The sequence below is a fragment of the Limanda limanda genome, chromosome 12 (genome assembly GCF_963576545.1).
Source record: "Limanda limanda chromosome 12, fLimLim1.1, whole genome shotgun sequence".
NCBI classification, from domain to species: Eukaryota; Metazoa; Chordata; class Actinopteri; order Pleuronectiformes; family Pleuronectidae; genus Limanda; species Limanda limanda.
Genome location: NC_083647.1, coordinates 17,526,063 through 17,553,563, shown reverse-complemented (window position 1 = coordinate 17,553,563; position 27,501 = coordinate 17,526,063). Strand labels below are relative to the sequence as shown.

The 27,501-nt window shown below is 43.0% G+C and overlaps 2 protein-coding genes across 2 annotated transcripts; both read right to left on the bottom strand.

Annotated features, from left to right (window-relative positions):
• Nucleotides 1-632: 632 nt before the first annotated feature.
• fbxo30a (F-box protein 30a) lies at nt 633-6,451 on the bottom strand. Its single transcript, XM_061082773.1, has 3 exons — nt 6,305-6,451; nt 3,044-5,111; nt 633-2,929 (listed from the first exon to the last, which is right to left on the bottom strand). Exons 2-3 carry the CDS (start codon nt 5,060-5,062, stop codon nt 2,726-2,728), a joined length of 2,223 nt encoding a protein of 740 aa, XP_060938756.1. The 5' UTR covers nt 5,063-5,111; nt 6,305-6,451; the 3' UTR covers nt 633-2,725.
• An 8,268-nt stretch (nt 6,452-14,719) lies between these two features.
• On the bottom strand, nt 14,720-27,365 carry shprh (SNF2 histone linker PHD RING helicase). Its single transcript, XM_061083294.1, has 30 exons — nt 27,267-27,365; nt 25,529-26,119; nt 25,091-25,220; nt 24,768-24,986; nt 24,481-24,559; nt 24,249-24,399; nt 23,871-23,973; nt 23,516-23,775; nt 22,789-23,427; nt 22,238-22,489; nt 22,014-22,092; nt 21,719-21,882; nt 21,361-21,617; nt 20,986-21,107; nt 20,664-20,752; nt 20,329-20,421; nt 20,085-20,192; nt 19,737-19,879; nt 19,477-19,650; nt 19,308-19,370; nt 18,975-19,200; nt 18,670-18,807; nt 18,168-18,269; nt 17,745-17,816; nt 17,004-17,192; nt 16,619-16,711; nt 16,434-16,520; nt 15,538-15,716; nt 15,338-15,418; nt 14,720-15,219 (listed from the first exon to the last, which is right to left on the bottom strand). The coding sequence occupies exons 2-30, from the start codon at nt 26,108-26,110 to the stop codon at nt 15,123-15,125; spliced, it is 4,971 nt and encodes a 1,656-aa protein (XP_060939277.1). The 5' UTR covers nt 26,111-26,119; nt 27,267-27,365; the 3' UTR covers nt 14,720-15,122.
• Nucleotides 27,366-27,501: the final 136 nt, after the last annotated feature.

Here is a 27,501-nt window from a genome sequence, read left to right as displayed (position 1 = left end):
TTAATCTTAATTCTGTGTGTGTATTCAAGCTCCTGAAACTTTACTGTGCTGAAACTAGAGCGACGGGGGGACACTAGGACCCAGACCCGATTCGGCAATTTAATATTAATATCATTTTATATGTCCTGTATTTTAGGAAATGGACTTGTGGTTTCATGTATATAGTTTGTGATACTCACTGATGGCACACACCACTGTATCAACTTTTAATTTCTTTTTTAGAACTGATGTGAATTGATTATAATAAACCAGCCTGTTAGGCTGCTGGCTTTAGCATTGAAGTTCACCTGTATTTACATCTATGACTACACAGTGCTCACAAGTTACGTTAGTTAAGTTTTGTTTACTTTCTAGCCCACCAGCAGGACACAACCTATATATACCTTGTCCTTTGTCACATGAGCCACTTGGCTGATGCAGACCCACTTAGCATGAAATGTTTCCCCTTTGCAGTCCCATACAGTTTAGGGAGCTTTAATCAAAGGTGAAAATATTTAACTTTATTCCCTCAATGAATGTGTGACACAAATGTTCCAGTGTGACCCATTAATGAGTTGTGTGTTAGCATAGGGGTGAAAACTGAACAAGTTGTAGAGCTGAAAAAGAAGCATCAACATTTTTAAAAACCGACAGCCTGTTTATTAAAATGCTTCAAAATTCAAACACGTGAAGCTGGCATATCTTGGTGAAAAACACACACTCATTCAGCAGGAGTGAAAAACAAAAAAATAATTCGGATGAAATTCTGATACACTCCAGGTGCCTGCAAAGACCTGTCTGCATTGAAGTAAAAGAAAAACAAGTGTGTGCTGCAGGTGACAAACATTTAGTGATTTAAAGCTCAGGTTCCCCATTCCACTTCATCAAATTTAAAAAGGTTAAAACTTGAGGAATGAGGCAGGCTATCGGATCTGACTGAAATTCATCATGATACAAGATTTATTTTTATGTAACAACTCGTATGAAAATATATCCGAAAGTGAGACATGAGCTAGTTAAACACGTCTGCAACTGGACTGAGTCATTTTAAAAAGACATCAAACTTGCATGCAGAGCACAAGGGAGAAAAAAACCCTCAACATCCTTATTTCTAATGTTACAGTACATACCTTCATGTGCAAATCAATATTCCAAATACAAATCCAGACATTACAGATTCTGTCTCTTTCCAAATAAAAGTACCAGTACAAAAATAAGAAATAAACCAAAACTCAGGTAAGGACTTATTAAAATAATAAAAAAAAAACAGATTAAAAATTGCTTGGGCTTTAAATCAGACTTCAAAACTATCAAAAACCACAATTTTTTTTTGCCCCTCGGAGGACCAAGTTTTTAACCAGTTATCAGTTTGTTGTGAGAGAATGTAATCTACTTAACGTGTTCATGTGTCATTAGGCCTAAATACCAAATCCAAACGATGTTGATCACTCCATGTTTTTAAAGAACATTCGAACAGCTGACGTCCTACTTCAGTTATTCGTGATGGGATGACAAACCCGAAAACATGTAATTTGTTAGTTGAGCACTGCAACACACACACACACAAACACACACTGTTAAGTTATAATAATACTGAGTGGTACACCAGTTGGTTGTAAGACCCCACAAGAATAAAGTCAGCGTGTCCTTCTGAGCTATTTTGTTGAGCGCACACACAATCTGCTGCGAGACAACGGTAACCCTGAGACACCAAAACATTTCAACACAGTGGACATGTAGTGCCATAAACAATGAATGTGAACATAACTAGTTATGCTAGTTACTGGAGGGAAGTGTGCGTGTGTCTCCTTTAGTCGTAAACACCTGACCTGCAGGTGTTTCTGAGGTCTGACACTGAAGGAGGGAAACAAGGCTTCCTCGTCATCGTCCACAGTCGCTGATGGATTCTTATGTCTGCTGCGTTCACTCTTCTGTCACTTGCTACATTTAGATTTTCTGAGAAACCACCTCTCATTCTGACTAACAGACCAGCTCATTGGTCAGAAGTGAGAGGAGAACAGAAGAGGAACCACCCTTTGTCACTGCCATAGCGTCAGTGCCACTTACCAAACCACAAAACCCTTCTGCTGAGTAACATCCCATAGTGATACAGCTTGATCATCCTGCACAATGGGTGGACAGTGGGCAGAGCTACCACAGATGTTTGGTCAGTCGTAACATGTAGAATTAAAGCCATGAATTCTATGAGCTCTAAGCAGCACACACACACACACACGATCACTCACTATCAGGATACACTATAAAAACCGTGCAAGATACCAGTAAACTGTTACAGCTGGAAGCAGTAAAGAAATCTCACTGAGATGTTCTCAACGACCCCAAGACTAGAAAATCAAGTGAATTGCAATTTAAGGCTCTACTCTTACCTCCAGTGTAGCAAAGTACTGACTTATCGATATAAAAATAAAAAAATCTACATCATAACATCTGATTATTTACACTGTCAGAGTAGATAATAGTAGAACTTCAGTACAATGGTATTACTTAATCCCTCATGAAATACAAGGCTAGTGATAACATTTGATTGTGACCCTCCTGGTCTGTGTCTGTAGCAACATCAGCTCACAACTGGCTTTGTCTTACTTATAGGAGTGAACCAAATAACATCCAACCAGAAGTTTGTTAGTGATCTTTTTAAGGCTGGAAGGAACTAACGTCTGTAAACACAGAAAACACTGGAGGAACTCTGAGGGTCTAGGAAATGTCCAAACACTGACTTCTTCGCTTATGCTACTGGTTTGAGAACTGAGCGTAAACATCTCCCCTCTTTCGTGAGCTCTCGGGTGAAACACATGCACGGCAGAGGGATGGCCTCCTCCCGGCGAGTGATGGTGTTGAACTTGCACTTCTTGAGGTGGTCGGCCATGCTGGCGATGTTGGCAAACTTCCATTCGTTCACTGTACCGAAAGCCGTGCTGAACCTCCACACCTGAACGAAAAACAGGATTGCTCCGTTACTTTTCATGCAGTGAGCACAGCTATACATTGCTTCCACCCAACAGATTAGTGAGACTGCTATTAAAGTCTGTGCAAAAAGACTAACCTTATCTGTGATCTGCCAGGAATTAGAACCATCAGCACGCCGTTTCTTGTCCCACAGCAGGACGACCATGCCGCGCATCTGGAGCAGACTGGCACACACGTCCCTCATGGTGCGGGACGCCCTGGATAGTTGGCACAAGCTGAAACTGTCCAGGAAGCTCGCTACATGTTGCAAAATCTCGAATGGAAGACCGCTGAACTGATCGCACTGATCAACAAAGTGGCAGGTGTTTCTTGGGAAATTTTCTCCAGTTCTCATAGGTAGACCAGGTCTAACCCCAAAAGAGCCGAGGTGCCTGTCGTGGATGATCCGGAAGCCCTGTACCGACGGGCAGAATCGTCTTTGGGAGAAGGTGCAGCCGTAGTAGGCCAAGGGGCAGCGCTGTTCCATCCAGCCATTAAGTCCAGCGTGGATATCTCCGTGTACGTTTTTGAAATGAGACGAGAACTCGTCCCTCCGAAACAACTGCCCACAGACAAACGTGAACATGGAGCGCTGTTTGGTTTGGTATCGAGCCACACACTCGAGCACCAGGTCCAGCCTGAGAGTGTGGAAGGGGCTGGGGTTGGAAAGCTGTGGGCTGGCGTGATCACAGGCTGAGGCTGAAGCAATGTCCCCCACCATGGTGTTGGTAGCAAGAATGGCTGAAGGGAAGGAGAACGTCTGAGTACCAAAGTCAATGTGATAGCCATCCACAAATCTGCTGTCTGAGATGCCTCTGCCTCCTGGAGAGTCACCGAGGCAAAAGAGCAGAGCTGCAGTGATGAGGTCGATGCCGTGGAGACCCAAGGGGTCGTCCGCCACCTCCAGGTCAGACGTATCTACGCACTTGTCCTCCATCTTTGCTCGAAACAAGTATGGGTCTGACATCAGCGCCCGACGTCCATTAAATGTAAACATGCTAATACCTCTAAGGACTTCTACACTCTGTAGTTTACGCTCCAAGCACCTATACCTGAGTTCACTGGGTAAGTGTTGCACTTGCAAGAAGTTATTTCTCACATGATCGGACAGCAGCAGTGGCATGGGGGGGGAGAGGGGTGCTTGTTGGGGCACGGGAGGCCCCAGGGCTACCAGGGGCCTGTAATTCTGAGGCAGCTCTGGCCAGATGAGGTCGGAATCATTAACTGGCTCCTGGATGATATCTTCCTTTTCCTCAAAAAACAACTCTACAAAATCACTTTCTTGTCCCCAGCCGATTCCATCTCCTTCTCTATGTGTGTTCGAAGCAAAGTCGACCCCCCCCACTGCTCCGAGCTCACACTCTGAATCGGAGTCGCTCTCCTGCATATCTACATTCTTTCCACCCTCTGCAGCATAAACATTATGGTTATCGCCATTCTCTCCGTTGTGGAGGGCTCCATTCTTATCAGTTTTTTCCCCATTTAGATTCCCAACAATTACATCAATATCCGCAGAATTAGTGAGAATGTCCAGAGCCGCTGCCAAATTTCTGCTGGTCTCTGACGAGGTGCTGTACAGCTCGGTATAGGGCTCCTCTTCCATATCCACAGTTACATTGCCTAACACTGTCTCTGGTAAACTTGACGCCGTTGCCATCTTGTCCTTCTCATCTGCTCCCTTAAATCCGATCTTTGACACGGTGGTCGTGACCTTCAGGGACTCTAGAAGCATCCGCTGGTCCTGCAGGGCCAAGGCCATGTCCAGCTGCTCCACCTCATCCACGTCTTTGCTCAAGTTCTCGTAGGACTTGCGATCGGCGTAGCTCACGGGCCAGCGGTTCCACTCCATCGTACAACACACTATACTCGCCGGGCAGGTCTCGAGGTGCTTTGCCATCCGGATCCTTGCGATTGAGAAGGGGCAGCCGAACCCGGTGTTGAGGCACGGCACCCGCTCGTACGGACACAGCAGGCGATGCTCCTCGAGTTTGCACGAGTGGAAAACGGCCCCGCAAACCAGAGGGCAGCAAATGAGGTCGCATGAAACCCCCGCCTCTGGTCTTACCATGCATCTTCTTTTGATGCATTTAAGGCAGTGGGGGTGCAGCGGCTCCATTTTGCTCCGTGTGGTGCCCGAGGGGAAAAAGGGGGTGAGGTGTACAACCCTGTAACAAAATCAGCAAAGTCACATTTTAGTCCCAGCTCTGGAGATATAACAATCGAGTCATGGTTACAGTAACATTCGAGAAGCACATGGAGCCCTCAGCTGGTGTAACATTATCCCACAGAGATATATTCTGAGGTGCACACTGTCCCGACACACGTGAGCTCCAATGGCCTGTAACTCACCCCCCCACACACGTGTTTGCTCCCCTTCTGTCCCTGTTTACGGCATGTTCCGGCAGATCAGTATCATTTCACAACACCCTTCTTAGATTTCCTGGTGACACGAGTTCTTTCAAAGCTTTGGGGGACAAACCTTAAAAAAACTTTAATCCTGATGATGTTTTCCTACACTTGACATCTATTGCACTTCTGTCCGTCCTGGGAGAGGGATCCCTAACATGTGGCTCTCTCTGAGGTTTCTACATATTTTTACCTGTTAAAAGGGTTTTTAGTAGTTTTTCCTTACTCTTGTTGAGGGTTAAGGACAGAGGATGTCACACCATGTTAAAGCCCTATGAGACGAATTGTGATTTGTGAATGTGGGCTATACAAATAAAACTTGATTGATTGAAACCTGACCCCGTCAACTTTAAGATCTCAGACCAAGAGTTCGGTGACAGGCGAGACAAACCCTGAAGAAGTTCAACTTGTTGTTCAAACTGTTTGTCCCTGTCCCTGCCCCCCCCTCCTCCAGGCCTGTGAGGTAAATACCTCTGATTCATTAGCTTCGGGTTTATTTTGGTGTTGTGTTCCTTGCGGAGGGGATAATGAGCACTGGGCTCAAAGGACACCAAACAATAAATTAAAGTCCCCCAGTAATGCTGGCCAGGCCGAACAGCACCGGAACACAGGAGGACTATTGTTCTAAGTCCTTGCAGCCACTGCCAATAACAGCTAGCAGGCTAAATTACGCAAGCAAGGTTAGCAAGCAGCTAAAAACACAAACAACTCAGAAGCCGGTTCTTCCCATTCCGCCCGTGAACAGTCGTATTACCGATTATACTCCTGAGGTGTAAACACGTATAAAATGTTTGTCATGATAACTGTGCAGCAGAAAGAGCGAAGTGTCAAGTCGCCAGAAGTTTGTACAGTTAAACAAAAGAAACACAAACAACATGGCCAGTTAGCCAGCTAGCATTAGCAGCTACACTTCGTTAGCCTCGCTAGCTAGTCGCTTGTAGAAGCCTCTTACCCGAGTTACGGGGATTTCCCGGTGTTTGATTCGTATCTTCACTTGTGCTCGGCTCCGTGTTCTTCCACAGAGACACCGAGACAAGGTTCTCTACCAAGTCCGGAGTCCGGAGCTCTTCTTCCGCCAAGAGCCGGTGAATGTGCAGCTGCTGCGGCTCCGCTGCTGCTGCGTCTGTCGGTGCCTGTGTTGTTTGGTGCGGAGGGGCATCACGCAGATGCTACGTCATCACGCAAAGGGACCAGTCAGGTCCGTGAGAGACTGAAATAGACACAGAGGGAAAACCCCCAGTGACTGTTACACTGTTATATATACACCATTTATATATAATACCATATTATAAATATATATTCTAAATGTATGTGATAAAGCTTCTGAAGCTTAATGGGATTTACACCTGCCAGCGAATTAAATGGTTAAAATATATATAAACCTGTATATTGAGAACATCTAACTATTAAGGACACAAAATTAAGTATAATTACATAAGGAAACTTCCCTTTTCATTGAAAACTGTACAATTTATTCAATGTTTTATATATTTAGCTACTTCACTCTTTTTTCTGTGCTTTATGTCAGAGGGGTTCTATTTATTCCGCTGGCCAACTCTTACTATATATACAACACCACACTGCTTTTTGTTTGTTTGTGTTTCGTGGCTTAGCTTGACATCATAATGTCATGGATTTATCATCTTGTTTGTTTTTTTAACAAACAAACAAAAGTTTCCTGAGGCAGCCTTGACCTCAGTTTATTCTTTTATGTATACACAAACATATATATAACCTGGAATTCCTAGTTAGATATCTATTATTGTCCCAACTCTCATTTCTCCTTAAAGGCTAATATAAAAAATGACCAATGAACTGATCCAGGTATTAAGACTTATATTTATCATATATCTGTGCCACAGATTTAAGTTGTTACAGTGAGCAACATGTCCCACCCACTATTATGAAAACAGGCCCATTAATTTATTTTGATTAAATCCCTCAAACCCTGTCCTGTGTATGAATCCACACATATTTACTCCTGTTTGAGTAACATCTATGAAGAACTAATGTCCAACTGTTTTATAACTATATAGACTTTACGGAAAAAGCTATATATATATATTTGTCACTTGCTTAACAAATTGAAACAGCTGTATTCATATTTGCATGAGATTTATTTGACAATATGAAAAATTATCCCTTAAATAACAGACGATAATAAAAAATATTCCCACTACAAATAAAACCTCTTTCCTTAGGATGTATAAAAGAGACATAAAATGTATTATTAATTATATAATGTAGATTATAATTACAGATGTTTCGCTGGGTAAGAAGTGTTTCAATGTTCATGATCATTTGCTTCTGAAAAGTAGTGAGGTTGAAGATTAAAGAAGAATAAATGGGAATATTCAAGCACAGTACACGACCTACTTAACTTCCACAACTGAGGAAAAACCACAGCAACAATTGAGAACTTTATTAGGTCGATTTCCTTTAAAAACAAAAATACATTTTTTAAAGAAAAACACCTGCAAGACTCTCGTCATTATCATAAATCACAAGTGTGCATTTGCTTTTGCATTTGTACATGTGTGAACACGTGTTTGTTTGTCCATTCATCAGCTGAGAAAAGCTCCGGATCTCCTGATTCACGAGGCCACCTCTGAGATGTGGTGGATGTTGGACAGAGTGAGCTGCACCTCCCGGGCCGGGTAGAAACGTCTGGAGCGCAGCCACAGCCTCCCGAACACCCCTGTGATAAGCAGCAGGACAACCAGCAGCCCTCCAAGGACAAAAGTCTCCACGGGGGGGACTCCGCCTGCATCTACAGACACAAAGGAAACAGGTGGAAACACACTTTAGCATACAAATAGTTTTTCAGTATCTGGAATCTCAAGGCTTTGACGAAATCCACATAAATGAAAGAGAATGTAAAAACTGACTCAGATTGGGCTTTTCACTGTTGGGTAGTCGTCTGATTGGTCCATAAGACACAGTGTGGGACAGTGGGACGTCTCTGCGAATCCTCATTACTGTGTCTTCACCAGAGCAGTTCTGGAAACACATGATTAGACATGAAAAGAACTGAGGCTACGAGATGCATATTTAAAGACCAGGGCAGCCTGACTGGCCCATCATGGAGCTGAGACACAACTCTGTCCTGATGGGTCTATATTAAGGACCTAAGCTGAGCCCATCCCAGGCTACTTGTCTGAACTGGCCTGTGACTCCCAGTGTGAGGAATGGGTGTTGCATGTGCTCACTCACTGGCTGACACAGCCCCGGAGCGTTGTGGCAGATCTGGATGTTGCAGTGGAGGAAGACGTTGGCGTAGGAGCTGCCAACAAACTTAAACATTTGTATCCTGAACAAGGCCTCCGGACCCTGGCCGTTCTTCAGCACACTCAGGGTCTGCTCGTTGGACAGCACCGGGCAGCTGTGAGGGGGGAGACAGAGAAGTCAGACAGGTCTGGTGGGAGTAAGATTGAAATCTAAAGTCACAAAAACAACGAGAAGGAACAGATTTCAACCCAAGATCTCAGTGTGATCCACGACAAAGCTCAGACATAACGCAAACATTATCTGCAGCACCGTGAGAGACAGATTTATTGGAGTATTTTCCTTTCCCTCCCCTCCTGCATTGTGAAATCATTGTGCAGCGTTTCATTGCTCTTTGCTGTTGCCAACAGTACCAAATACTGCCTGGTTGTCAAGGACGTGCACAGCTGTTGAACTGAAACGCATGTGGCCTCTCAGACAGGGGGAGTCACATGACCCGGGGCTCTGAGAACTTGTTGTCTGGCCTGCTCTCTAAGCAACAAATTCTCTTATTTCAGATTTCAACAGCCCCTCGTGTGAGAGGACTTAGAGCTGTGTGCCAGGGTGGTGAAATCACACCACCAGCTATAAGCAGATTTCAACACAGCCTGAATAAACAAATCCCAATCGAATTATTCTTATTTTTCAGGTTCAAAATGACAAATCCAAAAAGAAAAGATAACACTTCTGAGGCCGACCTGTCTCTGATGAAGGTGTACTGTATGTTGCTGTATGGATCACTGGTCGGTGTGGCCCAGCACCTCTCGATCCGCAGCATCAGGTCAGCCGGTATCTGTGGGGACAGACGGGAGTGACAGTCAAAACGTAAACACGCTAAACACTTTTTCATGATTGACATGTGAAACACTGATTCCTGGTGCATAAACAACAGCTGTACAAAGAGGTTATAACAACATCTAGGAAAAGAGCAGCACGAGGGGAGTGTTCAATTTCCTGTGTTGCTTATAATGCATCCACCACACAACATGTTGCTTAACATCATGTAACAACAAGTTTAGCCTGATCCCAAAATAGCTGTCAATAGTATGACAGTGATGTAATATGTTTTTGTCTGTAAGTCAAAAGCTCAGCAAACATCCTCCACGTCACGGCTCATCTTAAACAGGCACTTTACTCAACACAAAACACTAAATACTGCTTAAAATATGCAACTAAACCTTACACAATAGTCAAGTTAATATGAGACGTGAGTATTTACCATGAAAACCTTCACGAAGATGTCGTCCTCCAGGGTCAGCGATGGCACAGTCGTCCATCTGTCCTGGAAGGCTGCGTCTTTGTACAACAACATGGACACGGAGAAGTTCCCGTCCTCCGTGTTTAGAGTTATCGTTCTGTAGAGTCCAAACAGACCCGTGTTTTAAAAATCGAATGATGTTACTGAGAGGTCAGAGGTCATTTAGATAGAAAAACAAACAGTCACCTGACGTCCACTCTGATCATGTTTTCCCCGTTGGGTTGCCGCACCATGTAATTGACGGGGTAGCGACACACAAAGGTTATGTTGATGTAGTTTCTCGTGATGAGCTCTGAGTCGTTGTTGTGTATGGTGTTGATGAACATGATGTGTGTGTCATCTGAGGCCTGAGGAGAGGAGAGGAGAGAGAAAGAAAAACAACAACATTTTCAATCAACCAGTGACCATCACAATAAGTCTTCACAGAGGTGGTAGTATAAGAAAAGATTTGGTAATAGTTGCTATTACAAAATACCTGAAAGTATTAATTGATTTTCAGATTCATTTTATGTTCATCTACAGAATCCACAGGGAAATGTTCATATTTTCTAACCTGAAACCATCAAAAGTTTGGCATTTTTGCTTGTAAATGTGTTCAAATTAACAGATTTTTATAATAGATGACGATTAATTTTCATTTATTAATTGACAAATCAACCCTAATGACACTCAGTAGAGCACATACTTCAGCCAAGACCCAACAGTCTCCTTATGAAACCACATTTAAATTCACTATTATTATATGAATTATTTCATCAAATCCATGACTTATCTAGAAATAAAGTAAAATGTACAAAAAAACTCCCAATCTTTTTATATCGTTTATATCACTGTTCACATTCCAAGATTACATCAAGACGCATGTAAAGTGTCCACAGCTGCAGTATTTACAGTTGTGATAATCACAGACAGACAAAGTGACTGAGGGGACTTCATGTGACCTCTTTCCCAGGCTGTAACGTCAACGGCCGTCACCCTTTCACACACTGTAAATGTGAGCGATACTGGTCTATATTCTTTTGTTGGCAAGTGACGTTGGCGAGACCGTAAAACGTAGACGAGGGAAAAGGTTGTGTCCAAGGTTTGTCAGGGCCCCTGCTGAGGCCAGAAGGAGGACGGCCTCTCATGGTCCCCGAGCAGGAGGAATTGTCCCAGGCTCTAACGGCCGAGACATCTTTTACTACCGCTTGGTAAACACGCGACCCCCCACAATGAGCAGCAGCGACAGGTTTCCACGGCCGGGCGACAGGTCTTCATTGCTTCATGACAGGACCCCACTGCCACTGGCACTCATCACTCGAGGCTCTGCTTCTCACAAACACAGAACTATCGTTGAAACATGATCAGAGGATGCTGCCGTGTGTGAATGAAAATGTTTGACCTTTAAACCCGACAGTTCAGTCAGTCCTCCGCTGACGGCTGGGGTTTAACGGGTCCTGCGGTCAAGGTGAAGCAAGACCAACACACACAGCATTCTTCTTCTAATCCGGAGGAGACATACTTTGCTCAGGCTCTATGCAATAAACTTGTAAAACTGCTGAGGTGCAGGACTGGGAGATTTTTTTTTTCCCTTTTTTCTGTGTTAACCTTTCGCTCACTTTACAAGAAAAACCTTCACGCATTCCGAGGACACAATTCAAGGACACTTGTGAACTGAAGTAGGGATTTCAAACCCCTCCGGAGATGGAGACCATGAGAACAGCGGGATTAAAATAACCAAGGGGCGAGTTGACCAGTGATTTGTCGCCTTCCTATTCACTGAGCTTCAACAAATAATCATCATTCCCATGTAAATTCAGATAATTTAGGACTACAAGGCCATTCAAGGTCCCATCGTTGCGCTGAATAAGGCCCAGTTCTGTCATAGGGAAAAGGAACAACGCCTCCGTTCTTCCTTGACATGCACGCCACTCCCCCCCCCCCTTTCTTTTCTCTTCACCCCTTTCTGTCTGGGCTCAGGGTGTGTGCCTTTCTCTGTCCATCTTATTATACATATGAGCTAATTCCTCAGTACCCATCTGAACACAGAACAGAGGTTCTCAGTCCACATTTACGTCACCACAGAAAGAAAAAAAAAAAACACTGCTCCCGGTCCAGTTCCCACAACAACCGTACAAATCGTAAACCAGATAATTTATAATGATGGGGATTTTATACTGTCAGTGATGGAGATACCGAGTGTAGTTTGTCTTCATGGTGATTAAAGCTGATGCATTCGTCCTTTGTTAGCAGCTCTTCTAAACGTCTCAGCTCACGTGCAACATTTGATTAGTTTTTTTTTATTAGACTCTTAAATCCGGCAGACGCGACTTTCACACACTGTTAAAGTTTTTTTGGAAGCTCGTACCATTATAGTCCCACAGTCGGACAGATTGGTCTTTATGCTGAAGACGTAGTCATCTCCGACCTCAACGCCACGGCACTCCGGATCATTTAAATGCAAATCCCAAACCTAAACACAGGAAACACAAATATTCAAGTATCACACTCGGAATTCAGTAGAATCGAACAACTGCCTTTGAAAAAAATACTTTTAAAGACTTACATAAACTGGAGGCTCTTTGCTGAGGAAAAAAACACTGGGTATAACGACCTCCATATGATCGTTGGTGCAAATGACAGTTTCATTGAGCTCTAATGGGGAAAAAAGAGGATAAGAAAAACAACAGTTTAAACTTCAAACAAAAATTAATTTCAGATAATACAATATCATTATTTTTAAACTTATACCACTTTTGCACACTCTATGATCCAACACATTTATATTCAACATTTAGACAATGCAATTTAACCTTGTGTATTATTATCACATATTTAATTGAAATGTATTAAGAAATACTTTATTGATCCCAGGGGGAAATTGAGTAGTACTTTCCATTTTTTTACTGCGTTACATTTTAGAGGAAAATATTATATTGTACCTCTCACTCTAATACATTCATTTTACAGCCAACTTTGCACAACATACAGCTGAATTCTTTCAATATGATGCATTGTCGTATATTAAAAGACCCAATATTGTCCACAGTAGCGCTATATGCCTCTCTTCCAACTACACCAGCACTTAAATGCTGTTTACACATTAATGCATCAGTTATATTGATCTAAAAGCCGCATGTGTAATACATCTGAGTGGGTTCACTCTGCTGCATGAGTAGGGTTTGCTTTTCCTGCGTTAAGTTTTTTTGCCGACAATATTTCTTCACTTTTATTTAATTAATTAATTAAATGCAGGACTTTACTTATAAACAAGTATTTCCACAGTCTAGTAGTTATTTTGACCTAACTGAACAATCTAAATATTTTTTTCCGAGAGCTGTGAGGACAACCGGACTTGCTCGAGGTTCTTGACATTTCACCTCATCAGAGCCGAAGAAGTTGTTCGGATCAGAGGAATCACATCTGCAAAAACCTCAATTAACTCCAGTTGCCAGTTCCAGAGAAATACTATGACTGAGAATCTTCACAGAAATCACATTCACTGCTGCTGTGGTCAAAAAAACTAGACACAAAATTCTAAACTTACTGAACTTGATTAGATGATCGTTTTTACGAGAACATTTCAAAGATCTTAGAGTCTGTCGGGAAACTGGTGCTTAACCTCCAGTCATCAATGAGAAAACAGGCTTATGACTTATCACCAGTATATGGTTTCTGTAGTTTGGCCCCTGATGTGTGTGATGTGATGTGATGCGAGTAGTGAGCTCACCCTCCTCCTCAGGCTCCAGATACACGGCCGAGATGACCATCCTCATGGTGAACAGTAACCAGGCAATAACCAAACTGGCAGGTGCCATCTTCCCTGGATTCTCCCTCTGGTTTGCTTCAGCTCAGCCACTCCACTGCCTTTTTTGGCTCTTTCTCCCCCGAAACTCTGTGAATCTTTCTGGGGAAAGACGTAGTACCTGTCTCTTACCCCAACCCTCGAAACACGGCTCTAATGTACTGGGAGCCTCCCTCTGGCCTTAAAACACCAGCTTGAATGATGTCCCCATCAACAATGAGATTCCACACATGAATAGGGGGAACTGAGGGGAGTCCAAGGTAACACGTATGTTACCGCCCACTGCGGCGACGTCGTCTTAGTAAACATCTTACAACCGTTTCTTACTACAGAGGGCCAACAACGTCTGGTTACCATGCAGGAGAGGAACAACAGCACTGGGCTGCCACTCTTTGTTGTCTGCATCCTTTGTCTGGACATTTTAAAATCTTTACTGGTGCGGGAATCCCAGTCACTCAGGCAAAAAGAAACTCATTACGAGTCAAGGGCAATTCAGTGATGATGCCAAGGACCTGGTGAGTGCATGTGTGTGGGATGAACAGACCATAAAATACTTTGAGAGGGAGATACAAGAAAGGAGAATAATTATTTTCATGACGTTTTAAAAAAACACGATGAAAAAAGGAAAAAGTAAGAAACAGTAATTCATTCGTTAAACCTGTCCAGTCAATTTGTAAGTGGCAAAGTAGGAGAAGGACGAGCTGACTGCTGCAATGAGGCCGAAAACCTCCTCACATTTTGGGACTTTTATGAGTTTGATTTACAAGATCAGTTTCCAAGACACTGAATCTTCCTCTTTTTTGTCTTGCAAATTAAGACAGGCATAAGTGTCAGAGCCGAGCATTGTTTTAAAAGACAAATCGCTAAAAGAAGATTGTCTGGAACAAGAGGATCCTGCAATAATCTCTCACTTCTACTCCGATTGTAAAGAAGTAAAAGTCCGAGCAACAGCTCAAGGTCAACGGCTTCCTTCCTGTCGACACTTTTACAGCATAGAAATAAATCACAATAAAAGGCAGCGCACAAAAAGAGCTCGTAACAGGATGACAGAGGACAGATGTTTATTTCCAGGTTGTGACGATACCACAATCTCCCGTGTTCATCTGCCTTGTCATGCAGTGAAGTTCATTATAAATGTACAGATAAACAAAAGCAAAGATATTGTACAGTCGAGTAAAATGTGATCATCAGTTATGTCCCTGCACAGCTGTAGTAGTCACTGGATCCGTTAAGTTACAGCTAAGACATCACACATACCCCCCCTAACAGATTAAAAACTCAAAACAAATAAGAAAATTTGTTGTTTGCTGCCAGTGATTTGCTTAAATATGCTAAGATGCATTTGGTAACTTCATGATCCATATATAAAAAATTGGAATGTGCAAAATCGGACTATTCTCATCACCCACTGGGTAAAGACAAAGTCGCTGTGTATCTTCAGTCGGTGTCTCGTGGTGTTCAGACTCATCCCAGATGTTGAGTATCGTCAGTAAACAGATCGGCGAGGTCGGCTACCGTCAGTACTGCAGCCTCCGAGTGCTTCATGACTGTGCTGGTGTGACTGGGATAAAGGGAAGGAAAAAAAACATTTATGGGTACTGTGAGCTCAGCTGCCACGTTCCAACCTTTAAATGTCAAAATCCCCCTTTTGAATTAAAGAGCTTAGTGTCAACTCGTACCTTTTCTCTGCTGTTTTCAGCATCGCCTGCATTCTCTCTTCAATAGTGGATTTAATGAGGAACCTGTGGACGAACGTTGGTCTGGTGGACAAAAAGAAAAGAAATTACACTGGATGTGCAAAACAGAAGGTGCAACTGTCATAAAGAGGTTTCAACCTGGACACACCAACACCCACAGGCCTGAACTACCTGAAACTTACTTGGTTTGTCCGATGCGGTGCACCCTGCCGATGGCCTGGAGCTCGTGGGCCGGGTTCAGGATGGGTTCCACCAGCAGCACGTGAGTGGCTTCGATGATGTTCAGACCATTTGAGCCCGTGTGGAGAGGAAGGAGAAGAATGTTGATCTTCTCTTCGTATTTGAAGGAGCTCAGATTCTCCTGGAACATTGAAGTCGACAATGAGATTGATAAAATCACACCTGCATGAGGAGACATCGTGGCAACAAATAAATTGTTGTCACATTTAGCTGTGCCTTCTTCTTTTTTAGAAAAAAATCTAATCAAAGTATAAAGTGTTTGCCCCTTATAGTTTTCCTTGTGGAAGAGGGGTGTTGGATCTTTAATCCTGGTTGAGCCACGAAATCTGTGGATAACTACCACAAAAATAACATAATCAATGTTAAAAATTAAGAAAATAAATTAAGAAATCCTGGTTTTAGAGGTAAGTGGTCAGAGAGAAACCATTATCATAATAAGACAGAGTAAATATTAATAGGAGAGATGAGATATTCATCGCATGTGTCTGTCGGCAGGATACAACACAAACTGAGAAACAAAGATCGATGAAATGTATGTATGAATTTTGTCCTCTGGGAAAAAGGTAAAAAGATTACATTTTGGAGGTGACCTGGACTTAAGGTTTCTACCACAACAGGATTAGAGTTCCTATTAAACCTTAAGGGGAAGTTTGGGTGTCATGAAATCAGATGAACCTAACGGTAAAGTTATAGGAATGATCTTTTCTTTTGCTGTAGTGGCAGGGTGGAAAATTGCGGAAACTTTCAAATGTCCTCACTACACTATGGTAAACTTCCCGTGGTGTAATAGCAGGGGATATTGCATTGGGTAAAAATGGTTGCAATGCAAAATCCAAACCTGGAATTTGTGAATCCCATTGATTTGTGAGAACTCCAGGTTGTTGTCAAACAAGGCCTTGGCGATGATGTCCAGGACGCTCAGCCACTGAGCGGGAGAGAGAGAGAGAGAAACTGGGTCAGATCCAAACCAGATATCATCAAGGTAAATCACCATCTGACGGAGCACGGATAGTTTACAGTTACCGTGGAGAAAACGAGACACTTGGCTCCGGGGTCGGAAGCTTGAATCTTCTTCAGCGTTCTCACCACTGCCTCCACTTTGGTAGAATGGCTTCCCTGACGAACGCAGGAGGAGGAATATTACGTTACTGTATGATCAACCATCAGTGACCTGGGCAAAACTTTGCTAAGATACAGTGACATAAATTACAGGACATGAATTAAAGGGCAACCCCCTAATAAGTGTTGACTACAGTCAGTTACAAAGCATGCAAGTCATTCAGGAAAGCATTTCAAGCAATTCAATACAAATTAAGTCCGATTGAACCAATCTGACAAATCTTTATATCAGGATTAATCCATTACTGACATAATAAATATCCAGACTCGTGCCTGTTGCTCTACTGACCTGGACTGGGATGTCCTGGTCCTGACTGGACGACTGCGTGGTGAACACATAGGAGATCTCAGAGTGTGACGTGGTCTGCCTACAAATGGCACACATGATGGCACGCCTCCTTGAGCCCGTGCTGTACTGCTCCACAATGATGGAGATGCACTCGTTACAGAAGCAGTGGCCACAAGTCAGCACTGCCCACTGGGGAAGAGAAAGACCAGGATTTAAGATCACAAATGAAGACACTACCAGGGATTCTCAAATCCACAGTCACTGTGGTAGCAAATCTAAACTTAGAGCTGGATGTTTGGTGGTTTGGTTTGTTTATGAGCATGATAACGCAAAAACTCCAAAATGGACGTAAATTAAACTTTCTTTAACAACATAGGGCGTTCCTTTTTTAAACAAAAGAGAGGTGTAAAAACAAAGCGTTTTTTAAAAAACATATGCGGAAAAAAGACTAAACTCTTCAGTTTGATTTGTCATTACGTCATTAGATCTCCCATAAACTTGATGAATATAAACATAATACCAAAAACTCCACAAATATTAAAAGGAAAACATCAGAGAGGCGAATCCTTCTGTTTGATTTCTCAGGTGCACCAGGCTCATCACATTCACTGATAAACAACTGACAACAACCAAATGTTAAACACAGTTCCTGGAGGAGAGGGCATCTGCTTCAGACTGGATGTAATTACAGCCTCTGTGCTGATGAGACAGTTGTACAGACGGTGAGGTGTTCTGTCTCACCTCCTGTCCCAGGGGCCGAGCACAGATGGGACATGGCTCTGGATTCAGTCCTCCAGTCGACTTGTCCTGGGACTGAAATAAAAGACATTACATAAGTCGGAGTGAGATCGTATCACACAAGTTTTTGAATGAGCAGCTGGAGAATTGATGTACTTTGCAGTTACATTACATTACATTACATTACATTTAGCTGACGCTTTTATCCAAAGCGACTTACAATAAGTGCATTCAACCCAGAGGGTACAAACCAAAAACAACAAGAATCAAGACAGTACAATTTCTTCGAAATAAAGCAAAACTACAAAGTGCTATAAGTAAGTGCCATTTTAGTGCTACCAAAGTGTTAGTTTCAAAAAGTGGTTAGTTTCTTTTTTTTTTTTTTTTTTTTAAATTCAAATTCAGTTACTCTTAACTGTTTATTACCTTCTCCAGATTTGTGAGGTACAGAAACTGGCCGAGCTTCTTCTGCAGCTGAGACTTGGCCACTGCCTGGTCGTTCAAAAGCTTGACTCTGTTCTGCCCCACCTGGAAGCAAAGCATCCGAGGACACGGGTCAGGATTGGAATGCAATAAAAATAGTTAAGGCACAATATTACATCCTTGGAAACCAGCAGCAGTGCTCGTTGGCATCATCAACAGATTTTTCCATTTCATTTATTAAGTACAGTTCACGCTCAAGTTGGCTCCAAAACTTTAAAGAAAGTAAAATATGTGTTTAAATGTCAAATCTACCAAATGGTTGTATCTGTCACAAGACCCAGAAGTGAATGTGGTGTCCAGCTGTGTGATTAAAGACACCAGGAGTTCACCATGTGTGTGAAATCAGTGACTATGCAAATCAAAATTAATTTAGGAGAGGAAATCCACTGATTTTTGAAAGAACAGACAGAAACAAGCAAGAGATGTGTCATGGTCTTTCATTCACCTCATGTGGCTCGATGATGTGCAGCAGTTTGGTCTTGGGCTCGTCGGGCAGGTATACTCGTAGCCTCTCCGTGGCCATCCCCATCTCATCGATGGCTGACACGTGATTCCGCAGCACCATCCAGTACTCGTGCAGCACCTGATGTGAATTGGCACATGCAAATGCTATTTCTGTCTTTTGTCTCTAAATTCAATGAGCAAAAGCGGTTATACAGCCTTTTGAATATTTGTAGAAGAATCTTGTGTTACGTTTTAAACAGGTTGTGCTTGCTTGAAAAAACAGGTTTTGTTGGTGTGCGTACGAACCTTGTACTCCTTCTTCCAGTTCTCAAACAGCTCCATGAAAGTGTTGCCCTCCTCCACCAGCTCTGGATCCATGCGTTTAGCTTTGGCGAAAGACAAGATGGCCTTCAGCGTGCGCTCAGTCTCACTGGCTGCCCAGAGACCTCGGCTGGTGGTGGGCAGACGGTCGTCCACCATCCCGTCTTCATCCTCAATCATTTCCTCAAAGATGGCTGTCTGACCCTTTACCCTGTGAGGTAATATTTCTGATTAACCACCACACCACACCACCATTTTTAAATAATACACAATTTGAGTATTAAAACGGACAGATGTCAGGAATATTGTTCTACATACGTGTGAGAAAACAGCTTGGACTCATAGTCGACGAAAAGCTCATCAGCTTTGCAAAAGACACAGCTAAAATACCACAAGAGAAGAGCATTAGTTCACATAGAAAACCAGTTCAAAGGTTCAGAAGCGGGTTGTACAATATATGTAAAATTACTACTTTCTGATGTCCTACTTGTTAAGTGGCAGTCTCATAGGCCTGAGGTGACAAATCGTGACCTCGTCAATCACTGTTTTTGAAGCCGGGCCTTCAAGATTCTTCACTGCGTCTTGCACGGTCTTCTGGGATTTCATCAGATCTTGCATTTGTGAGGTGAGCAGGAACTGCAAACCAGTGGCATCACGGAACCTGCAGGACACAAACTTACTTTAAGTACAAGTTTGGTCTGAGAAGAGCTCTTAGCCATTGTCTCATTTTGTAGAATGGACTCGTACTTGTCAGCCATGGAGAGCTTGCTGGCTTGTTGCTTGTAGCTGGACGTCAGCTCGTTCTTGATGCGAGACACCAGATCATCATCGGTGGAGAAGCGGATTGCCCTCTGAATAACATCCAGCCACCAGTGAGCATTCAGCTTCACCTGGACAAAGACGAATGTGTTATTATTAAATTTATTCTACTTGACTCTGTAGATAATATACAAAAAAATCCATCTGTAATTGGATATTGATGAGTTTGAAATACTTAAATTCTGGATCGGAGTTTGTCAATATTCTGCCATTTGGTAGATTGTAATTTTATGTAAAACAATGTGGATAGATGTCGATTTAAAAGAGGTTTCTCACTTTGCGTCTCAGCTCTTTGATGTTCTGTAGCACCGGCTGCAGAGCCTGATGGGCGTCCGCCACCTCAGAGTCGTACTTGGTCATGTAGTGCTGTCGCAGCTGCTCGGCCTGAAGAGCAACAGATGGCACAGTGGAGATGAGATAAAAACAAGCTCCGCAAGAACGATCCACATTGGCATGTAGGAAGTCAGGCATCTCTTAGGTTTCATCCCAAGTGTAGATAAGAAATATTTATATACTTTACCTCTTCACTTAGTCGATCATCTCTCAGCGTAGGGGGTATCCCTTGATGCTTTGCACTCAGCAGTTCCATCAAATTATGGGTTGCATGGAGTCTCTGAACAAACAAAATGATGATAAACTAATTGGATTTGTTTGTTGTTACATAAACACTGGGAAATTACAGAATATCTATTTTGATATTGCATCAGAAATCAATACAATTTCACACAAGCATTTGATTTCATTTGAATTTATGCAATTGTTCAGAGTAGATGTTTTGTCGGGTTTCTTTCAATGGTGAAATCGTCCATAGATTAATCACAGACACATGAAAATGAGTAGAATGAGGCCACACACCTGCAGTGAATCCGTCTTCAGTCTGCCTTTGTGCTCCTCTGATGAGCGAAGCACTTCTCTATACATCTCCGTCGCCTCTACAAACTCATCTGAAGGCGGAGAAGGAAACGTTCAGTTAATGAGACGTTCCATACAAACCTCCTCGGTACATCCATCCACATTATACATATTGTCTCACTGAGATTTCTTTCAACAAAACATCTCAGTACAAAAAGGTGTTGGGAGACATAAAGATGAGATTGTGGCTTGTGTTGTGTTTGAACTGATTCCCATGGGAAACTGGGAGCGGAGCGGGCACAAGCACAGAAGTGGGGTTTCATACCTCTGATGATGTGAATGCCGGCCAGGCCATTGAGCGCACACACCAATTGTCTGTGAGCTTCTTCACACTCCACTCGACATTTCTTCTGCAGGGACTTCAGGAGCTCCTCCATCGTCATGGTGCTGGTGAGAGGACAGAGAAATACCACTCAAAGAACCCTCAAACGCGAATTACACAGAAGGAATCAGCTTTAAATAAACACAACTGCAGACTGTGTAACTGACAAAAAGAGTTGCCGCAGGCTTTTAGGATTAATAATGCCGTGAAACTCTATTTAGTTGAGCAAATTGTTAATTAACCGGTGCAGCTGCCTTCAGTTAAAGGCCCCTCTTCTCCAGTGAGAGCCGTGAAAACACAATATCAAGTGTCATCTACCTTTTCTGAAGAGGCAGGAATTCCCCCCTCACAGCCTGTGGATGGCAGCAGGCCTGCCGCAGCCTCAGCAGCGGGTACAAGACGGTGTTGACGGTGCGGCGGTCGAGGCTGCCGAGTTTCAGGCTCCAGTCGGAGATCTTCCTGATTTTGACCAGAGCGTCCTGGGAGCAGACCTCGTGCTGGCGGTGGTAGAAGTGACCCTCGACGGGGGAGAAGCGGAGCCAGTGAACCTCCTCAGTCTGAGGTGGAATCTGGATCTGGAAAACATCGGGAAAACACATTTTTTGAAATTACCAAAAGCCCTTTACATTATGTAAAAATTGAGAACCTAATACAATAAGAACTTTTATGATCCTACCTGATCGATGACGTCTTTTTTAGCCGATCGCCATAATATTTGGGCAATGACATTGTACAGAGGTTCTGTGTTCCCATGGCGATAAGGGCGATAAAGCAGCCGATGCCACCAGTGTTTCACCCAGTATGGATCAACTCCCAAGAAAAGTACAAGGCCATACAGATCTGAACATGGAAAGAAAATCAGTTTAAGAATTAACTTTTTATTGTCTTGAACATGTTTTAAAGATTTTTAAAAACTCATTGTTCCTGAGGATAATTCATTCTAATGTTAATACTTCCATGGTATTTCTTACCTTCTAAGCCTCTCTGGACAGGAGTCCCACTGACACACCAGCGGTTGACAGATGTGAGACGCAGAGCCATTTCTGCAGCCTGAAAAAAATTAAATAAAGACTGAGAATAAACAAACGTTTTAACAGACAAACTGAAATAAAATACTGTACAACACAAATATCAATAACTGAGAAATAGCCTCGCTGCATGGTTCCATATACCTCATCTTTTCTCTACAACTTACCTTCGCAGTTGGACATTCGACCATCTGAGCCTCGTCCAGACAGATGCGCCACCACTCCACCGCCACCAGGGGACTGGGAACGGCCATGTAGCGCTTCTGGTTGCGGAAGCGGCGTCCATCCTTGCTGTTGCTGTGGGGAATGTCGACGTAGTTGAGCTCCGACCGCAGCACGTCGTAGGTGGTGATGACCACATCCTGCTCAGCCAGAATGTGTGGCTGGATAAAGCCGTGTTTCTTCACACCCTGATAAACCTGAGAGCCAAATATAATCATTTCATATTAACGCAGCTTGACCATATTTGTGAGTGTGAGCTCTTTGGACGAGCGGAGGAAATAAAGTGAAAGAGCTTGTTTTTGTGTAGTATTACTGCACCAGACTTAATTTATTGAATAAAGCTGGAAAAAATGTAATTCAAAGACATTTCTATTTCAATACTAAGCCAGTGAGAAAGAAATTTAAGATTTGGTTCCTCTGGTTTTCTGAGATGTTAATATTTTTACATTTCCACTGTGTGCTACCAAAATCGACCAAAAGACTCCATTGTTCTCACCATCACCCGGAGTGAGGACGACCTGATGTGATGGTTGATCTCCTCCACCCACTGATGGCAGATGGAGCTCGGGGAGATGATGAGGGTGGCACCGGTGGACACGGGTTTCATGGCCACCAGGCAGTGAGGGCAATAGAAGGGAGTGGTTCCAATGCTTTCCTCTTTGTAGTTAACACAGTCTGCGTGCTGCCACAGCTGACAGTTCATACACTGGACACGGGCCTTGTAGTCGATAACGCCCAGTTCGCCACAGATACACTCGAAGCGGTAGTCCGGATTGTTGAAAGGGACCAGGGACGCTCTGGTGGGGGTTTCTGTCTCTTCATCAAGCTGAGGAGCTTCTCTCCTGTCTTCAGGGAGATCTTCCACTCGGGACGTTTCATGTGTATCTGACTCACTTTTATCCTGAGACATCTGCGAGGATGTTGTGGACGTATCCATCACGTGATCGTACCGATCGGCTTTCTCATTCAGATCCCACTTTGTCTTTGTTTCTCTTTGCTCTGATACAGGACAGTCAGACGAGCTCAGATCTCTTTCATCCTCTGTGAGAGAGTTTTGAAGAGCTGCCTCTGCCTTCTCTTTAGCTCGTCTCTGAAACCTTTTCCTGGGCGTCGTGCCCTCTGTGCTTTTTGAAATCTGAGGAAATGAACAGATAAAAGGGAGATTTTACAAGAAAGAAATATTTGCAGCATAAAAGATTCATAATGGAAGTGTTGTTACTTACAGACTTGGATGCTTCCGCTAACATCTTCTTGGTTTCTTTGTAGTTTTTTCCCAGCTTGAATGACCCCGCCAAGCCACGACCTTTAACCCGGTCCACTAGGCCTTCATCCATCAGCTTCACCAGCATCTTCTTGATGTGGTTGCGGTTCTTGAGGAGGTCGTAACCGTAAGTGGCGCGGATATACGTGAACACAGCGTTGACTGAGGCTCCCTTTCCTGATCTCATTTCCTTTATTCCAGTGAGCAGCATGATACGCACAGCTGCAGGCAGAATATACAACATGTTGTAGAAATCTTGAATCAAACTGCAAAGGAATTAAAAGCTGTGATGTCTGAGAGGATTCTGAGCGACGTACTTGGGTGAGATGTTTTAATCTTAGGCTGAACTTCAGACTTGCAGTGGATTACTTTCTTTCTTTCTTGCGGAGGAGGCGGAACAAAGTAGTTCACAGATTTCCCCTGAAAAACCAAGAGATAAATCATCATCATCATCAATCACCATTTCAAAATGCTTTATTGACCAAAAGCTGTAAAATAAGGGGAATAAGCTGAGACAATTCATAAAGATATTACTACAATCGTTAATTATCATCCATGACACTAATTTATTGATGGTTAATAGATTAAAAAAAGAAAGGAAGGAAAAGGGTGAAGCTCTATATATTTAACAAACTCTTTTTAACAGCTTTAACAAACTCAGAATATTTTTATTAAAGCTGTCTTCTGATCCTTACCGCCGGCAGAGTAAGAGCCTCCTGCTCCACGTCCAGCCGGGGGTGAAGCAGGATGAGAGCCAGAACTTCCACTGTCTTTCCCAGTCCCATCTCATCAGCCAGGATACCACCTGGCCACTCGATGCCGGCCACAGGAAATTCTCTCATTAAACTGAAGGAAAAGGCACATAAGTTGAAAACTTAAAATACTTTTAGGCGTCTCACTTCAATATGAAATTATTTAAGTTCTTACCAGCCAGTAAAAGGGTTGTAGAACAACTTCTTTCCACACAAAGTAACCAACTCCCGCCAGAGGTAATGCAGCGATTGTTCTGCAACAAAATTGTAAATATAAAATTTGCTTTCATATAGTTTCTGCTCTTGCAGACTTAAATTCGATCTCATAACCGGAAATGTATAGGCTTTAAATCTCAAAAGACTGATTGACTAAGAAGATCATATTTATCCATCAAAATATTCCCATTAAATTATTAATAATGCGCGTAGTAGAGAAGTCAGGGCAATGATAAGAAACTCTACCTTTCTGTGAAATGTTCCTGTATTTTTCCCTCTTCAGCATCCAGTTGACGGCCTGGCTCTGATAGGGTCTAAGCACAGGAATAAGAGCCTTGTGCTGGATTTCACAGGTTAACTCCTGGCTCTCTCGCTGGTGCAGATGTCGGACATGATCATAGAGCTCCTCCACATTTTGTCTCTCCAGGTCGGTGTCACACTGCTCCTCCTCATTTACAACAACTTCTACATGATTAAACAGACAGGATATTAATGTCTCATTACAATGCTTTACTTTAAAATGTCATTGTGGTCACAGGATGCATTAGACACTAGGAGCGGTTTCTTACCAGGGATGATGAAATCATAGAAATACTCCATTATCTTCTGCATTAGTTGATTTGCTTTCTTCAACCGAGCACTTCCCTCGCTGAGTAAATCCGGCTTCCCGAGCCCAGTTTCCAGCAAGTAGATCCCAACCTGTCAAAAGCAAACAAACAACAGCTGAAGCCAGAAAACACGGTGTTTTAAACTGTGAACCAGAAAACTCCAGCTGTTCAGTTTCCCAACCAAAGACTATGACAGTGGATTTGGCATTTAGGGAATAAACACAACCAGCCTGAACAATTAAATAATTCAGCTTTTTGATAGATCCGTTTTGATGGTACTATGCAAGTGGTTCTGAATAAAACAGTGTAGATGATAAAATGAGAAACTAAATGCTGAGCTGCGTGAACAACTAGAGGGGAGATTGAAGTTAGAATTTAGAGTAACTGTTTCGTTCATACCACGATCGTCTCATCCTTTGTCTGGTGGCAGAGCTGCGTCACCTGCCTCTTCTGCAGCCAGTCCAGATCCTCCAGTGGGATCCGGCTGAGGCTGCACTCCGCCGTGCAAGTCTCCTCGTCCGACGTCGACTGCAGCTCCGAGCTCTCGTCGCAGCTGCTGTAACTGAGGCAGAGCTGCTCCCTCCTTCTGTGGAGGGTGAACGCTTTCTGCTCACAGTCGGACGGGAGCCAAGCCGGGCACACACGGAACTCCCCAATGAGTGCCTTCCAGATGTTGACCAGGTTTAAAGGCGGCACAACAGTCAGGGAGAGAGAGGTCGAGGCAACAGCGACCTCTGATGATGTACAGGGGAGTTCCTCTGTGAAGCTGACAGAGCCGGGGCAGGCAGCAGGGTCCTCAGTGGGTGAGATTAGGAAGCTGCTGGGAGTGGAGTCACCTGGAGGAACGGAGCAGGTTGCCGTCTGGTCTTCTTCCTCGTGGGTCATCTCGTCCTTGCGATCATCCAGCATGTTCCAGTTCAACTTCTTCGTAGAGTCTTCATCCACCCTCACAGGAGGGGCTCTCTTCCTTCGGCTACTCATGGTTGAATTCTACAAGGAGAGTAAATGTTGATTACAAAAAAATCTGAATGTTCTCCCTCAAGTAAAGTGATATGGACGGGCTAACATCTTAATCCTGACACAAAATGATTAATGGAGTGACATTTCACATATACAGAACCGATAAACATAACAGGCCTCGTGATGTAAACATTTAACATGAATTTAGCGTTTCTTTTGGGCAGGTAGCCCCTTCAGTTTTTTAACATTGAGCTCTCGTTCTGTCTGAGTCCAAATGCACTTGTTGCAAACAGCATAGGACAAACTTAAACTTCTCTTTTAGGTCACAGAGAAATTGTTCTCTTTACCGTCATTATATCAATATACACAGTATATTATACTCCATGTAAACCATAACAGCACTAAGATGGAATATGACAGTTGAAGTTGAGTTGCAAAAAAAGTTAAAAAAAAAGTATACTCGAAAGTTTGCCAAATTTTCCCTTAAGCTAGTTCATAATGTCATTGTGACCCCCAGATAGTTTGGTGTTTGGTTTTTGACTAGTTGTTTAAAGTTATTACTACTTATCAGACTTTACATCACTTTCTCCATACAATGTTATTAAACAGCAGGAAGTGATCAGTGCACAAATACAAAAATACCAGTGAACTACTTCTTAGACACTGGATCGTGTTTTCAAATAAAATTCAACATGTGTGGAATCACATCTTTCAGATAAATGTGAAGAAACGACCCTGTTGTTGATGTTAAAGGTTTTAACATCACATGTCGAGGACGTTTCTCCACCAGCTTCTGACTGTGTTTGTCCAGTGGCTTCACATTTGTTCACAATAAACCAGGTTGTGTGAGTATTATTCACAAACGTATAGTTTATTATACAGTTATTACAGCGGTTTAAATCCGTGTTAACTTGTATTTTGACTTTTAGAGTTTAGTATTCCACGTTTCTTCCTTTACTTTAGGTTAATATCTTTTAAATACAGTCTACACTAAACATGAGAGGAGACGGTGCTGTTGAACTGTATATACATAGAAACTTATAGATACATATTTACATATAAACACATTTACACAATGAAAACACACGAGTCTGTGTCGCTGCGTATTTAAGCGTCCGACTGTGACAACGACACAAAAGCCAAGAGGTTCCTTATTCCCAGCCTCTCACACACTGACCTGGTTTCTATCGCTGCTTTAGAAATGGTTTCATGTTCCTGTATTTCCACAGAATTCAGCCGAAATGGACCAAAACACACTTCATCTAGCCACTGTTCGTGTCCGCCATGTTTAAATGCAGGATGTGACGTCGGGGCAGGCGGATGTTCAGCACAATAAAGGCACGCTCAATTATGAGAACTACAAAAAATCACTATAGTTTAATTTCCTTGGATGCAATTTGCTTAAATTATAT